The 12126-nt window shown below is 36.1% G+C and overlaps 1 protein-coding gene across 4 annotated transcripts in view; it reads left to right on the forward strand.

Moving 5' to 3' along the window:
* banp (BTG3 associated nuclear protein) overlaps positions 1 to 9683 on the forward strand; it is an 89963-nt gene extending 80280 nt beyond the window's left edge. For 3 of the 4 annotated variants that reach the window (XM_073942070.1, XM_073942071.1, XM_005160361.6), the window contains exon 13: positions 8765 to 9683. In XM_073942070.1, coding sequence (XP_073798171.1) covers positions 8765 to 8875 — 111 coding nt within the window. In that variant the 3' untranslated portion in view covers positions 8876 to 9683. 4 annotated transcript variants of the gene reach the window in all.
* Positions 9684 to 12126: the final 2443 nt, after the last annotated feature.

Raw genomic sequence — 12126 nt, forward strand, 5'->3', positions numbered from 1 at the left:
TAAATATGTTTGGTGACTAAAATATTATTTTATAGATCTTGTTATCTGTATTATATCTGTATTTTAATATTATAAATATTCTGTTTAATAAATCTGTTTAGTTTAAATGTGTATATATATATATATACAGTTATAGTCTGAATTATTAACAACTCTGTTGATTTTTTTTCTCCAATTTCTGTTTAACGGAGAGCAGATTTTTTCAACACATTTCTAAACAATCGTTTTAATAACTCATTTCTAATAACTGATTTATTTTGTCTTTGCAATGATGACAGTAAATAATATTTGACTAGATATTTTTCAAGACACTTATATAAAACTTAAAGTGACATTTAAAGGCTTAACTAGGTTAACTAGGGTAACTATACTAGTTAGGGTTATTAGTCAAGGTATTGTGGTTTATTCTGTAGACTATCGGGAAAAAGGGGTTAATAATTTTGTCCCTAAAATGGCTTTTAAAAAATTAATACTGCTTTTATTCTAGCCGAAAAAAAACAAATAAGACTTTTTCCAGATGAAAAAACATTATCAGACATACTGTGAAAAGTTCTTTGCTCTGTTAACTCTGCTAACTCTATCAAACATCTGCAGCTACTTCACAAAGCAGCTGCACGAGTGGTCTTTAATGAACCTAAAAGAGCACATCACTCCGCTACTCATCCGTTTGCACTGGCTGCCAGTTGCTGCTTGCATCAAAATCAAAGCTCTGATATTTGCTTACAAAGCGACTTCTGGCTTTGCTCCTTCTCATCTGCTCTCAGATTTATGTGCCCTCCAGAAACTTGCGTTCTGTGAATGAACGTCGCCTCATGGTTTCATTCCAAAGAGGGAAGAAATCGCTTTCCCGAACTCTCGCATTCAATCTGCCCAGTTGGTGGAATGAACTCTCTAACTGCATCAGAACGGCAGAGTCACTCACTGTCTTCAAGAAATGACTAAAAACTCAACTATTTAGTCTCCACTTTCCTTCCTAATCTGCAATTGCCTCTCTGGCTCCACTGCTGACTGTACTACAAAAAAATAAAAATAAAAATTTACTAATGTTTTGCCTCTTACACTTTACATACCTGAAACTTGCGTTCAGCACTTATCCATTGTTGCTCTCATAGTTGTGTAAATTGCTTCCTTGTCCTCATTTGTAAGGCCCCTTTTCTTTATAAAAGCGTCTGCTAAATTTAAATGTTAAACATCATTTGGGAAATATTTAAAAAAAGAAAGGAAAATTCAAAGGGTGGCTAATAATTCTGACTTCAACTGTATATCGCTAGATACTTCCCAAAACCAACAAAACCATCTTTTTCTAAATATCAAGAGTCAAAATGTATATTCTTACTGAAGGATTTCTATTGGTTTATGTAAAAAAAAAGTAAATTAAAGTTGATTAAAAGTTTAGTCATGTTGTATATATTTAAAAACATCATCCGTTCAAAACACAATTGTTTTTAATAATAATTGCGTATGCTTCATTGTTCGATAAATGATTTGTGTACAATAATTTTCATATTTTTTCAGATTAATTTTCATATTTTTAGTTTCAGTATTTTCATAATTCAAATAATTTTCACACCAACCTATAATTTTTCTTCATAAGACCGACGTGTATCATCAGGAGCCCCAGGTATTAATTTTGTTTTCCCTGTATGTGTTGTTTTTTTTACTCTCAAAGTTCCACTAGCATTTATTTGCTTGTTATGAAACACAATTCACCACAGTTTAAGTTAAAACTCTTTTATAAATGTTCTTTCTGAAGAAAACATAAAATGTTGGATGGTTCGAGAATAATTAAATTAGCCTCAGCTTTTCATTTTTAGGTGAACTAACCTTTTAATCAACTCATTTCAAGCCAAAATGATTTCAAACAGCTGTCTCACGATCCTCCTTTCCTCTTGTTGTCCGGAGGTCACCGCGCTTCTTTCTGTGTGCATTTCAGGATTATTTCAATCGCTCTCATCTGCTGCACAACACATGTGGTAGTGTTTACAGACCTTTTTTTATGTACACACCCCTTAATTTTTTTCTTCTTCATTTAATAGTTTCCATATCAGATATTTGATCACCACTGATAAAAACAAAAAAAACAAAACAATGAAAAATAAAGAGACATTTCCGTCCAGGAAGGCCTGGTCTCTGTACAGTCTAATGCACAGCCAAAAATAAAAATAAATAAATTATAATAATAATGCTTTTCTTACTTTGAATCTTTAGCCCTCCACACAGTGATGCCGTTAAATATCTGGAAAATTTCTTGAACGACTTTACCTGTAAATTCAAAAAAGCGCTGTTCAGACAGGCAAGGATGTTACAGAATTGTTATGGAAAATACTATTTACACATCCATTTCACAATACCGGTAAATTCTGACATCATTAACAAGAAATAAGCTCTAAACAGCTCCGCTTGTATTTGTAAAGATTTGACTACATTACAAACTCTATGGATAGATAAGTATTGTGAACAACTTATATGAAATACATGGAGGAACACTTTCACATGTCGAGATGTACATAATATGTGTGTGTGTGCTGGCGCTCACCAGCTGCTTCATGTGCACACGCGTCGGAGCTTGAAGGTAAACAAACAGCGGCTTATTATAAGCATTTGATCAACAATTTTTTCCACAGTTGGCATTAAGAAGGAACATAGAAACGTTAACACATCTGTGCTTAAACCCCTTATAAAAGTGATTTTTGCATAACAGACCCCCTTTAAAGCAAACTAAATAATCTGCCAGTGGGAGTAAACAAAATAATGTTGTTTTTTATTTAAAATAAAATTATTTTGCTCACCCCATATACAGATTGTTTAGCTTGTTTTAAGGAAAAACCCACTCAGTTTTGATTTAATATTTTTGAAAACAAGACCCTATTTGGTAACACTTTATAATAACTACACACTATGAATCATTTACTAAGCATTAGTATCTAGTGAATTTATTATCTGTTAAGCATTAACTCTACATTAATAAGTGTTAGTAAGCAGTTTAAAACTGCAGCTACAAATGCTCTATTCTTGACTTATAAGCACCTATATATAATGTGTTTAATAATTGTATTTTCATACTTAGTTAATAATTTATTTTTCATTACTAAATTAAGTATCGCATTATTTACAAACCAGTTGTATTTAAGAGTAGTTGAGGGTTTTTAGGATCATTCAAAATGAGTTATTAAATGATTAATAAACTATTGAAATCAATGTGTATATGTCTTATTATTCCGGCATATATTAATGGTTACTAAGTATGTTAATAAATGGTTTATTAACTCAACTTCATGCAGTTTTGTGACCTAATCTAAAGTGACGACTATTTATGCTTTATAAATCCCTTATAAATGACTATTAAAGGCTCAGAATCAAATGAACAATACTTTTTACAATATTTTCTAAAAAGTAAAATTACTGTAAAGTTTAAACATTGCTGTATAACAGGAGTGTCAAACTATGACATAAAACTGGATAAAACAACAACAACAACAATCTAATAATTTAACAATATAATAAGATGCAATGTTTAAACTCTACAGTGATTTTATTTTAGGTAAGGTTGCAAATATTTATTTTTCACTTGAAGTACAGTTTGATCTGTGTATCTTTAAATGAATAGGAATGAATAACGTCACTTTTCCTGTTTAGAATTTACCTGAGCATTTTAATAGTCATTTATAAGGGATTTATAAAGCATAAATAGTCCTCACTTTAGATTAGGTCACAAAACTAGATGAAGTTGAGTTAATAAAGCATTTATTAACATACTCAACTACTCTTAAATACAAATGGTGTGTAAATAATGCAATACTTGATTTAGTAATGAAAAATAAATCATTAACTAAGTATGAAAGTACACTCATTAAGCACATTATATAGCTGCTTATAAGTCAAGAATAGAGAATTTTTAGATGCAGTTATAAACTGCTTACTAACGCTTATTAATGTGGAGTTAATGCTTAACAGAAAATGAATTCACTATTTGCTAATGCTTAATAAATGATTTATAATGTGTAGCTATTATAAAGTGTTACCCAATATTTTTTGCTTGTCTAAAAATGCTTCTTGATTTAGATTATTTGGACTAGAAAAAAGACAAAACCTCAAAGTAAGAATTTATATATATTTTTTTTACATTGTGGAAGTGTCAGCTCAATTCCTCTGTGCAGCTTTTTGAACGTTTTAATGGTAACCTCCTAGATGAGCCCTATTGAGTGCCCTCTTGTGGATTCGTAAGAAAATCATCCCCCTGAGGGCTTCCGCACTTAACACCTAAGATGAAAAGCGCAGGCTGAGAGTGTCTCGCATCACACCGGCTGTGTTTTAAGAGTCTTGGCACTTATGGGCCTTGCCCTTGAGTACAGTTTGAGCGTTTGCACCGCGTGCAGGTGTGCGGTCTGTTCATCTGGCAAGTGTTGGGGAAGGAATGACTCACTGCACATACTCTGAAGTGACTCATCCTGCGTCGTCTCTCCCTACATCACTCCACCCCTTTCTTTTTTTTTATCTTATTTGAAGGAGTGTTGTTACTTCGACAACTGTGATAAATCGTAGCCTTCATCTGACCCTTTCCTCTGTTTTTTCTTCCTTTTCCATCTCTTGTTGTTGTTCCGTTCTTTGTTTTGCTTGTATCAATCTGTACACCTGTCACTGGTATGTTTGTCTGCTTTCACTGCCTCCATCAGTAATGTAAACCATGGTATTATTAGGCCTGGGTGAATGGCAGGGTATACAGTGTGTGGCGAAAGACATGTATCAGCTGACAAAGATTCAGTCTACTTAAAAAAAGGTTTTAGTTCAAACAGTATTGAATGCATCAAAATCCTGTTTTAGTGGTTTTATATTTATAGTTTAATACCTTTGAGAGTTATTAAATTTAACACAAGTCCATGATCTTCCAAAGAAACCTCCACAGAAAAATAATAAGCCTCCTGTCAAATACACTTTTTGCTAATGTTTTTACAGAGCAAGGAAACTTTTACAGTATTTCCCAACCCAAGCTCATTCTGAAAACGTTTCTGGAGACCGCGATTTACGTGGCCGGAGGTACTTAAAGGCCGCGTTTAGTTTTTTTCGAGCGAACGCTGCGGGGCGGTGTGGCGCCGCTTCGCCCCTTCTCTTCGCGTTAGCCGGCTGACGGCTCGCCTCCGAGTGGAGGGCTTTCCCGATGCAATAAGTTTGTCCGCTTAGCTCACAGCGTTGCGTCGGCGGAGCGTAGGCCCCGGACGAGGAGGAGGAGGAGCCGGCCGCAGTGGACTACGACCGGGATCGAGTCCGGGGAACAGCAGGTTCCGGAAATCAGGTAAGACGAAAAACGGAATCCGAAAAATAAGGGCGAGAACGCGGCGGGATCTGAAAACGAGGTCGAAATCGAAGACGAGGGCTTTTGCTTTTTTTTTTTTGCTTTTTCTGGACGGCTTTTGTGAATCGTCGCTCGGGTTTAGGGAAGGAGGAGGAGGAAGAGGAGGACGGCCGAGTCGGCCGATCTAGCGGCTTTTTGCGCGAGAACGGCGCGGGCGCGAACGGCGCGCGCTCCCGAGAGGCGCCCGAGACGCTAAAAAATCGTGCACAGCGGCCTCTCGCGGATCCGCGGAAAATAAAAAACGCTCGAATACGTACCTCCCGGGACGTAAATCGCGGTTCGCAGAAACGTCCGCGGGGCTACGTTTCCACAATGAGCCCGGGTTGGTATTTCCTATTGTATTTTTTCTTCTCTACAAGTTCTTATCTCTTTTATTTCAGCTTTCAAAAAAGTAAGGTCATATAATTATTTTATGAGCCCCCTACAAAACTTTTTTTGATTACAGAACAAACCACGATCTATTTTGCACTATAAACGGTTATATTTTGGTTTAAGGGGTCTCCAACAACAGTCTGATATGCATGCAAGGTTAAAAACCATTTTCATTGTCTTATAATGTGCATTTATTTTTACCTAATTATCCCAACGACTCCCATATGATTCGTTCAGCGATTCATTTGTTCCCAAACCCCTCCTTAGCGCGAAGCTAATCTGCACTGATTGGACCGATGACCCAGTCTTTTGTGATTGGTCGACTGCGTTCAGCGCGAGACAGAAAAAAAAATCATCCACTATGACTTATCAACAATTTTAAAGTAGTCAGAGTGCAGAGTGTATGTGTGAGCCCAATGCAGGAGTGCATGAAAGCAATGCAGTTAAACACCAGCATATTACTCTACTCTCAATGCTAACCTGAACGACATACATTCAGTGTTAATCCACACAGTGGCAAAAGTTGAACTATTTTGGAAATTGTCTGTGCCGTGCGTGTGACGAACAGCTGATAGTGGCCATGGTAAAGACAAACGGCAGAGGATCATGAGCTCAGAAACGCATTTAAATTAGTGAAGGGCGAAGCACGTGTCACGTTTTCAACGTGGTTTTGTAAAAAATATTTGAATAGCCCCGTGAAGGTTTAATCTGAAAGATACAGTACTGGCACTGATCAATAATAAATAAGTGATTTCAAGCCGCACGGGGAGATTACAACTTATAACACACAATTAAATACATATTTTGCAAACTACACAAAACAAGGCATTTTAATGACACATGTTATGGTTTAGAGGAAGAAGAAACTAGTCTATATGAACTGTAACAGCTACTGACAAAGTCCTATACATAATAGTCTCTGCTGCTTCTTCCTTTAATTACAATCAGCCGGCAAATCCGGCATTGCAGCGTAGGTCATTGAATTAAAAATCTGAAAAATGATAGTTGTTGAATGAAAAATGAATGATGTTGCCCGCTTGCTTAAAAACTAATATCAATGTAAACAATAAGACATCTTTTTTATTTTGATGAGATGTCAATATACTCAAAATAACACAATTTTATTTGTAATTAGTATTTTCAACAACAAAAAAGATTACTGATGTGCGAACAGGAGCTCCAAAGTAACATCTAAAAATTGAAATATTAGGTTAAAATGTTCATGAAACGTTCATGACAATCATTTGCAGTTGCATTTGGTGTTTTTAGTGTCCCACACACACACTGCCTTGTTCCTATACCCCAGTGGAGACTCCCATAGATGTAATCATGTTTCTACTATGCAAATCATATATTCTATCCCCTACCCTAACCCTAATGAGGTTTGTACTGTTAACCTTATTTTTCATGTACAAGCAGGCGCAGCCATTGGAATAATTTTGGCTCGAGACATTCAGTCTCATTGACTTCCATTGAGTTTTAGACACAAAAAAGATAACTGCTTGATGTAGCAAACTCATGTTATCTTATTATATTCTTCTACTTTTTATGTATAGTCATGAACATGCTTGTTTGTATGGAAAATGCAAATAAAAAAGAAAGTAATGATTTCTAAATTTACTTTGACTTGTATTTCATTGCAAACAATATGAACACAACATATTTCTTGTTTTGTCTGGTCAGATTTATTTTATTTGTAAGTACAATATTCCTGTCATTCTGACCTGCAACACATTCCAAAAAAAGTTGGGACAGGAAAGATTCAAGGAATCTGGAGGAATTTTAGTGCGTCAAGAAAAAGGGCGCAAGCCTAAGCTGAACAAACCGTGATCTCTGAACACTCAGGCTGCACAGCATCAAGAATCATCATTTATCTATAAGCGATATCACCACGTGAACTCCGGATTACTGTGGCAAACCTTTGTCAAGTACTACAATTTGTAGTTACATCCACAAATGCCAGTGAAAACCTGTACCAAAAGGATGCCTTACGTTAACAGTGTCCAGAAGCAACATCAACTTTTCTGGTGGCATCTGGGATGGACCATTACACAGTGAAAACATGTACTGTGGTCAGATGAATCAGTATTTCAGGTATTCTTTGGGAGAAATGGACGCCGTATGCTCTGGAACAAAGAGGAAAAGGATCAACCAGACTGTTCCCAGCCACAAGTCCAAAAGCTAGGGTTTGTCATGGTATGGGGTTGTGTCAGTGCTCTTGGCAAAGGTAACTTGCACTTCTGTGATGGCACCATTAATGCTGAAAAGTACATGGGGATTTTGGAGCACGATATGCTGCCTTTTTTTCCAGGGATGTCTTGCATATTTCAACAAGACCACATGCTGCACACAATAAAAGTCCTGGCTGTGGAGGAAGAGGATACAGATACTTGACTGGCCTGTCTGCAGTCCTGTCCTGTCTCCAATAGAGAATGTGTGTTGCATTTTGAAGAACAAAAGTCCCCATACTGTTACCCACCTTAAGACAAGACTTGTTTGCAGGAAGAATTGGACAAAATTACACTTGAAACACTTCATCACTTCATCATAGGGTGCTGTGAAAAGGAATGACAACATTACAAAGTGGCTCTAGTGTTCCAACTTTTTAAAAATGGTGCAATAACCAAAACTAGAATTTGTGTTTATTTTGACAAAAATAACAACAATAAAAATCATGAGAAACACAATAAATAATGCTTGTTTTATTGTCTGCAATGAAATAAAAGTCACTGTTAATTTTGAAATCACTACTTTCTTTTTTATTTGCGTTTTCCATACTGTGCCAACTTTTTTTCATTTTGCGTTGCACTACACAAACAGTATGCTCTGTCCCCTACCCTTACCCCTACCCTTACCCTAAATCCAGCCCTCACTTTTATCTGCACTTTTACACTTTTTTTGGACACTTTTACAACACCAAGTCCCCACAAGTCTGTGTGCATACAAGTTTAAGTCCCCATCAGGGTATAAAAATAAGTACACACACAAGCATTCTCCTTCTCTTTGTAAACTCAATTTCTTTTCTTTTTTTCTTGTTCTCAGGCTGAAGCTCTGACTCCGGCACTGCAGGCGGAGATGGATGTAAAGGAGGCCATTCAGCTCCAGCAAGCCGAGAACGGAGAGGTGGTTCAGATCCAGATGCCAGGCACTTGAGTCGCTCGCAAAAACGTAAAAAACGATGATATTCGGCTCTAGCGCCAGTGAGACGGCCAAACCGAGGAGCGCGGCCAATCAAACTCACATTCAAAACCCAAACCACCACCGTCAGTCAACAACTATTGACTAGCTCCAACTAAAACAAAGGCAATTTGTCGTAATTTGTCAGTTCGTTTGGAAAACACTGGTCTTCCTGCACCAGTCGAAACCATCCGGGCTGGTTAGTAATGATTAAGCAATGCTAGCTTTTCTCTTCGGGTCAATCTGAAGTAAGTCATACGCAAAGATTGAGCTTGTTTACTTAGAGATTTGAGCAGGCATTTTCTTAAACTACCCATGTATCCCCAATGTGAGCGTTACACCTAGTAGACTTTGCTTATCCAGTTTGATGAATTCGCAGGACAGTAATATTAGCTTCGGTTCATAATCCAAGACTTTTCCGTTATACTATCCTATTTTTTTTGGTGTGTGTGAGTGTGTTTGTATTGGTGAAGATCTAGGGGTATTATTAAGGGCTGCCCCTGTTTCATTTATCAATAATCAATTTGTTTTCATAATAATGGTTAGTCGAAATATTATTATCTTTTGTTTTGTTTTGTATAGCTTTATTGTACAGAACAAAAAAAAAAATACTACTGAAAGTTTTGTGGAGCTTTTGTAGAGCAGTTTACTAATACACAGGATAAATACGATGACGGTGCAACTGTGTTAATGTAGTATATGAAATATGTACCTTTTCTTATAAATATATATATTTGTGTATGAAGGACTTGTTCAAATTGAATAAATGACCCTTGTTTCCACATGTGGTTGTCTGAGTAGCAAATAAAAGCAGCTTTACGTTTGCCTGATAAACGAGTAGAGGAGAGCAGGGATGAAAGTAACTTGGGGCGAAAGAGCCCTGACAGCATTTGCTTACCAGGCTGTAACAGCACATTCGTCATGCAACCCTTGATGGAGCTGCCAAATATCATGTGATTTCAGGCCCGTGTCCTGTGGTTAGCTCCGAATTTCAGCTTTTAAGTGCAAAAATACACTCATCGCCCACTTTATTAGGCACACCTGTCCAACTGCTCGTTAACGCAAATTTCTAATTAGCCAATCACAAGACACCAACAACTCAATGCATTTACGCATGTAGACTTGGTCAAAAGGATCTGCTGCAGTTCAAACCGAGCTTGCCACTCCTGTAAGCTAAGAACAGGAAACTGAGACTACAATTCACACAGGCTCACCAAAATTGAACAATGGAAGATTGGAAAAATGTTGCCTAGTTTGATGAGTCTCGATTTCTACTGCGACATTCGGATGTTAGGATCAGAATTTGGCATCAACATTAAGGCAGTTCGGAATGCAAAATGTTAATATATGTTAATAAAGTGTATGCTTTACTAAAAAGATAGGTCTTTAATGTAGTTTTGAACTGACAAGAGTGTGTCTGAGTCATTTCAGGTAGGTATTGCAGAGTTTAGGAGCCATAAATGAGAAGACTCAACCTCCTTTAGTAGACTTTGTTATTCTGGGTACTACCAGAAGCCCTGAGTTTTGAGATCTTAAAGTGCAGGTTGGATTGTAGCGAGACAGAAAGTTGGTTCGATAAACAGGAGCTAGATTATTTAAAGCAGGGGTGTCAAGCGTACGGCCTGCGGGTAGGATCAGGTCCGCAAACAAATTTAATGCGGCCAACGAGAGGATTCTGTGAGCTGCAATTTCTCTATAAAATATTCTGCTGTTGCAATTGTGTCCACTGGATGGCGCATTAGCAAACTGTATTTTTAACCAATCCAGAAGCCTGAATCAGTGTTAGTTTGACAGCCTTGCTTTATTTAAATAATGTCTAGTAATTATTATAATACTTAGCAGTAATGTCTATTTTTATTTATTTTTTGTGTTATTTATTTCTTATTTGCTGTATATTTTATTAATTAAATTATGTTAATATATTACATACGACAATACTGTAAATGTCATTCTAATATAGCAACTTTAGAGAGAGAGAGAGAGAGAAAGAGAGAGAACGCCTTTAACCTGTCAGTGGGTGCACATGGCTCCTAAATAGCATAAAAGTAAAAGAAATAGTGGATTTCTATTATTTCAACAGCCTTTAAAAAAAATTAACCCATTGAAAAGAAAAGGTGTATAATAGTGTCATAATAAAAAAAAAAACAAGTTAAAAATGTGGTGAAAAGGTGTTTTTCAATCCGGCTACCACCGCAAGTATATTTCAAACCTGTGGGAAGCACTGCACATTGAGCTGATCTCATAAGGAAATATTTAAAATATTTTACGTTATGTTAGTTTAGTGGTATGAAAATGTAAAGCCCCCCCCCCCCCCCCCCCCTGATTTAAAGCTCATAAAAAGTAATATTTTAAAATCAATATGAAACTTACAGGCAGCCAGTGTAAGGAGGATAAAATTGGGGTGATATGATCATATTTTCTAGGCCTAGTAAGAACTGAAGTTTGTTAATAGAGGATGCTGGGCAACCAGCAAACAGAGGATTACAGTAATCTAGCCTAGAAGTCATAAAAGCATGAACTAGCTTTTCTGCATCTGAGATGGATAGCATACTTTGTAACTTATCGATATTTCTTAGATGAAAGAAGGTGGTTTTTATGACATGGGAGATGTGATTTTTAAAAGTTAAGTTGCTGTCTAATATAACACCCAGATTTTCTGATTTTTCTTATAGATTTATTACTACAAACTTTAACCTTAAATGAGTAGTTCACCCAAAGCTCAAATGAAAGCTCTGTGATATTTACTTTTTTTTCCCTACTCGACAGAAGTTAAAAATGTTAAAACTATTAACCGTTTACATCTATGGTGTTTGTTTTTCCTACCATGTAGGTCAATGGTTACAGATTTATAAAATTTTCAAAGTATCTTCTTTTGTGTTAAAAAACTTATAAAGTTATGGAAAAGTTTTTGGCTGAACTATACCTTAAAATCTGCTATTATTTTAACATCACAACAGAAATTGTACCATAAACATGCTAAATTATGTATAACTTTCTAACAAAAATCCAACATTTTTATATTACTCTATTAAAACTTGTAGAACTTGTTACATTCAAACTGTAAGTTGAGGATCTGCACAAAATATTCAATAATGTCAATATTGTAGCCTAATAAGAATCATATATTTTAAGCAAACCAAACTGATACTCTTGGGTTTTGTCAGGTTTTCACTTTCAGAATTTTTTCACTTTTAAGTTGGTTGAAATTCTAAAGAGAACCATAAATG

This window comes from Danio rerio, chromosome 25, assembly GCF_049306965.1.
Source record: "Danio rerio strain Tuebingen ecotype United States chromosome 25, GRCz12tu, whole genome shotgun sequence".
In the NCBI taxonomy this organism is placed as follows: domain Eukaryota; kingdom Metazoa; phylum Chordata; class Actinopteri; order Cypriniformes; family Danionidae; genus Danio; species Danio rerio.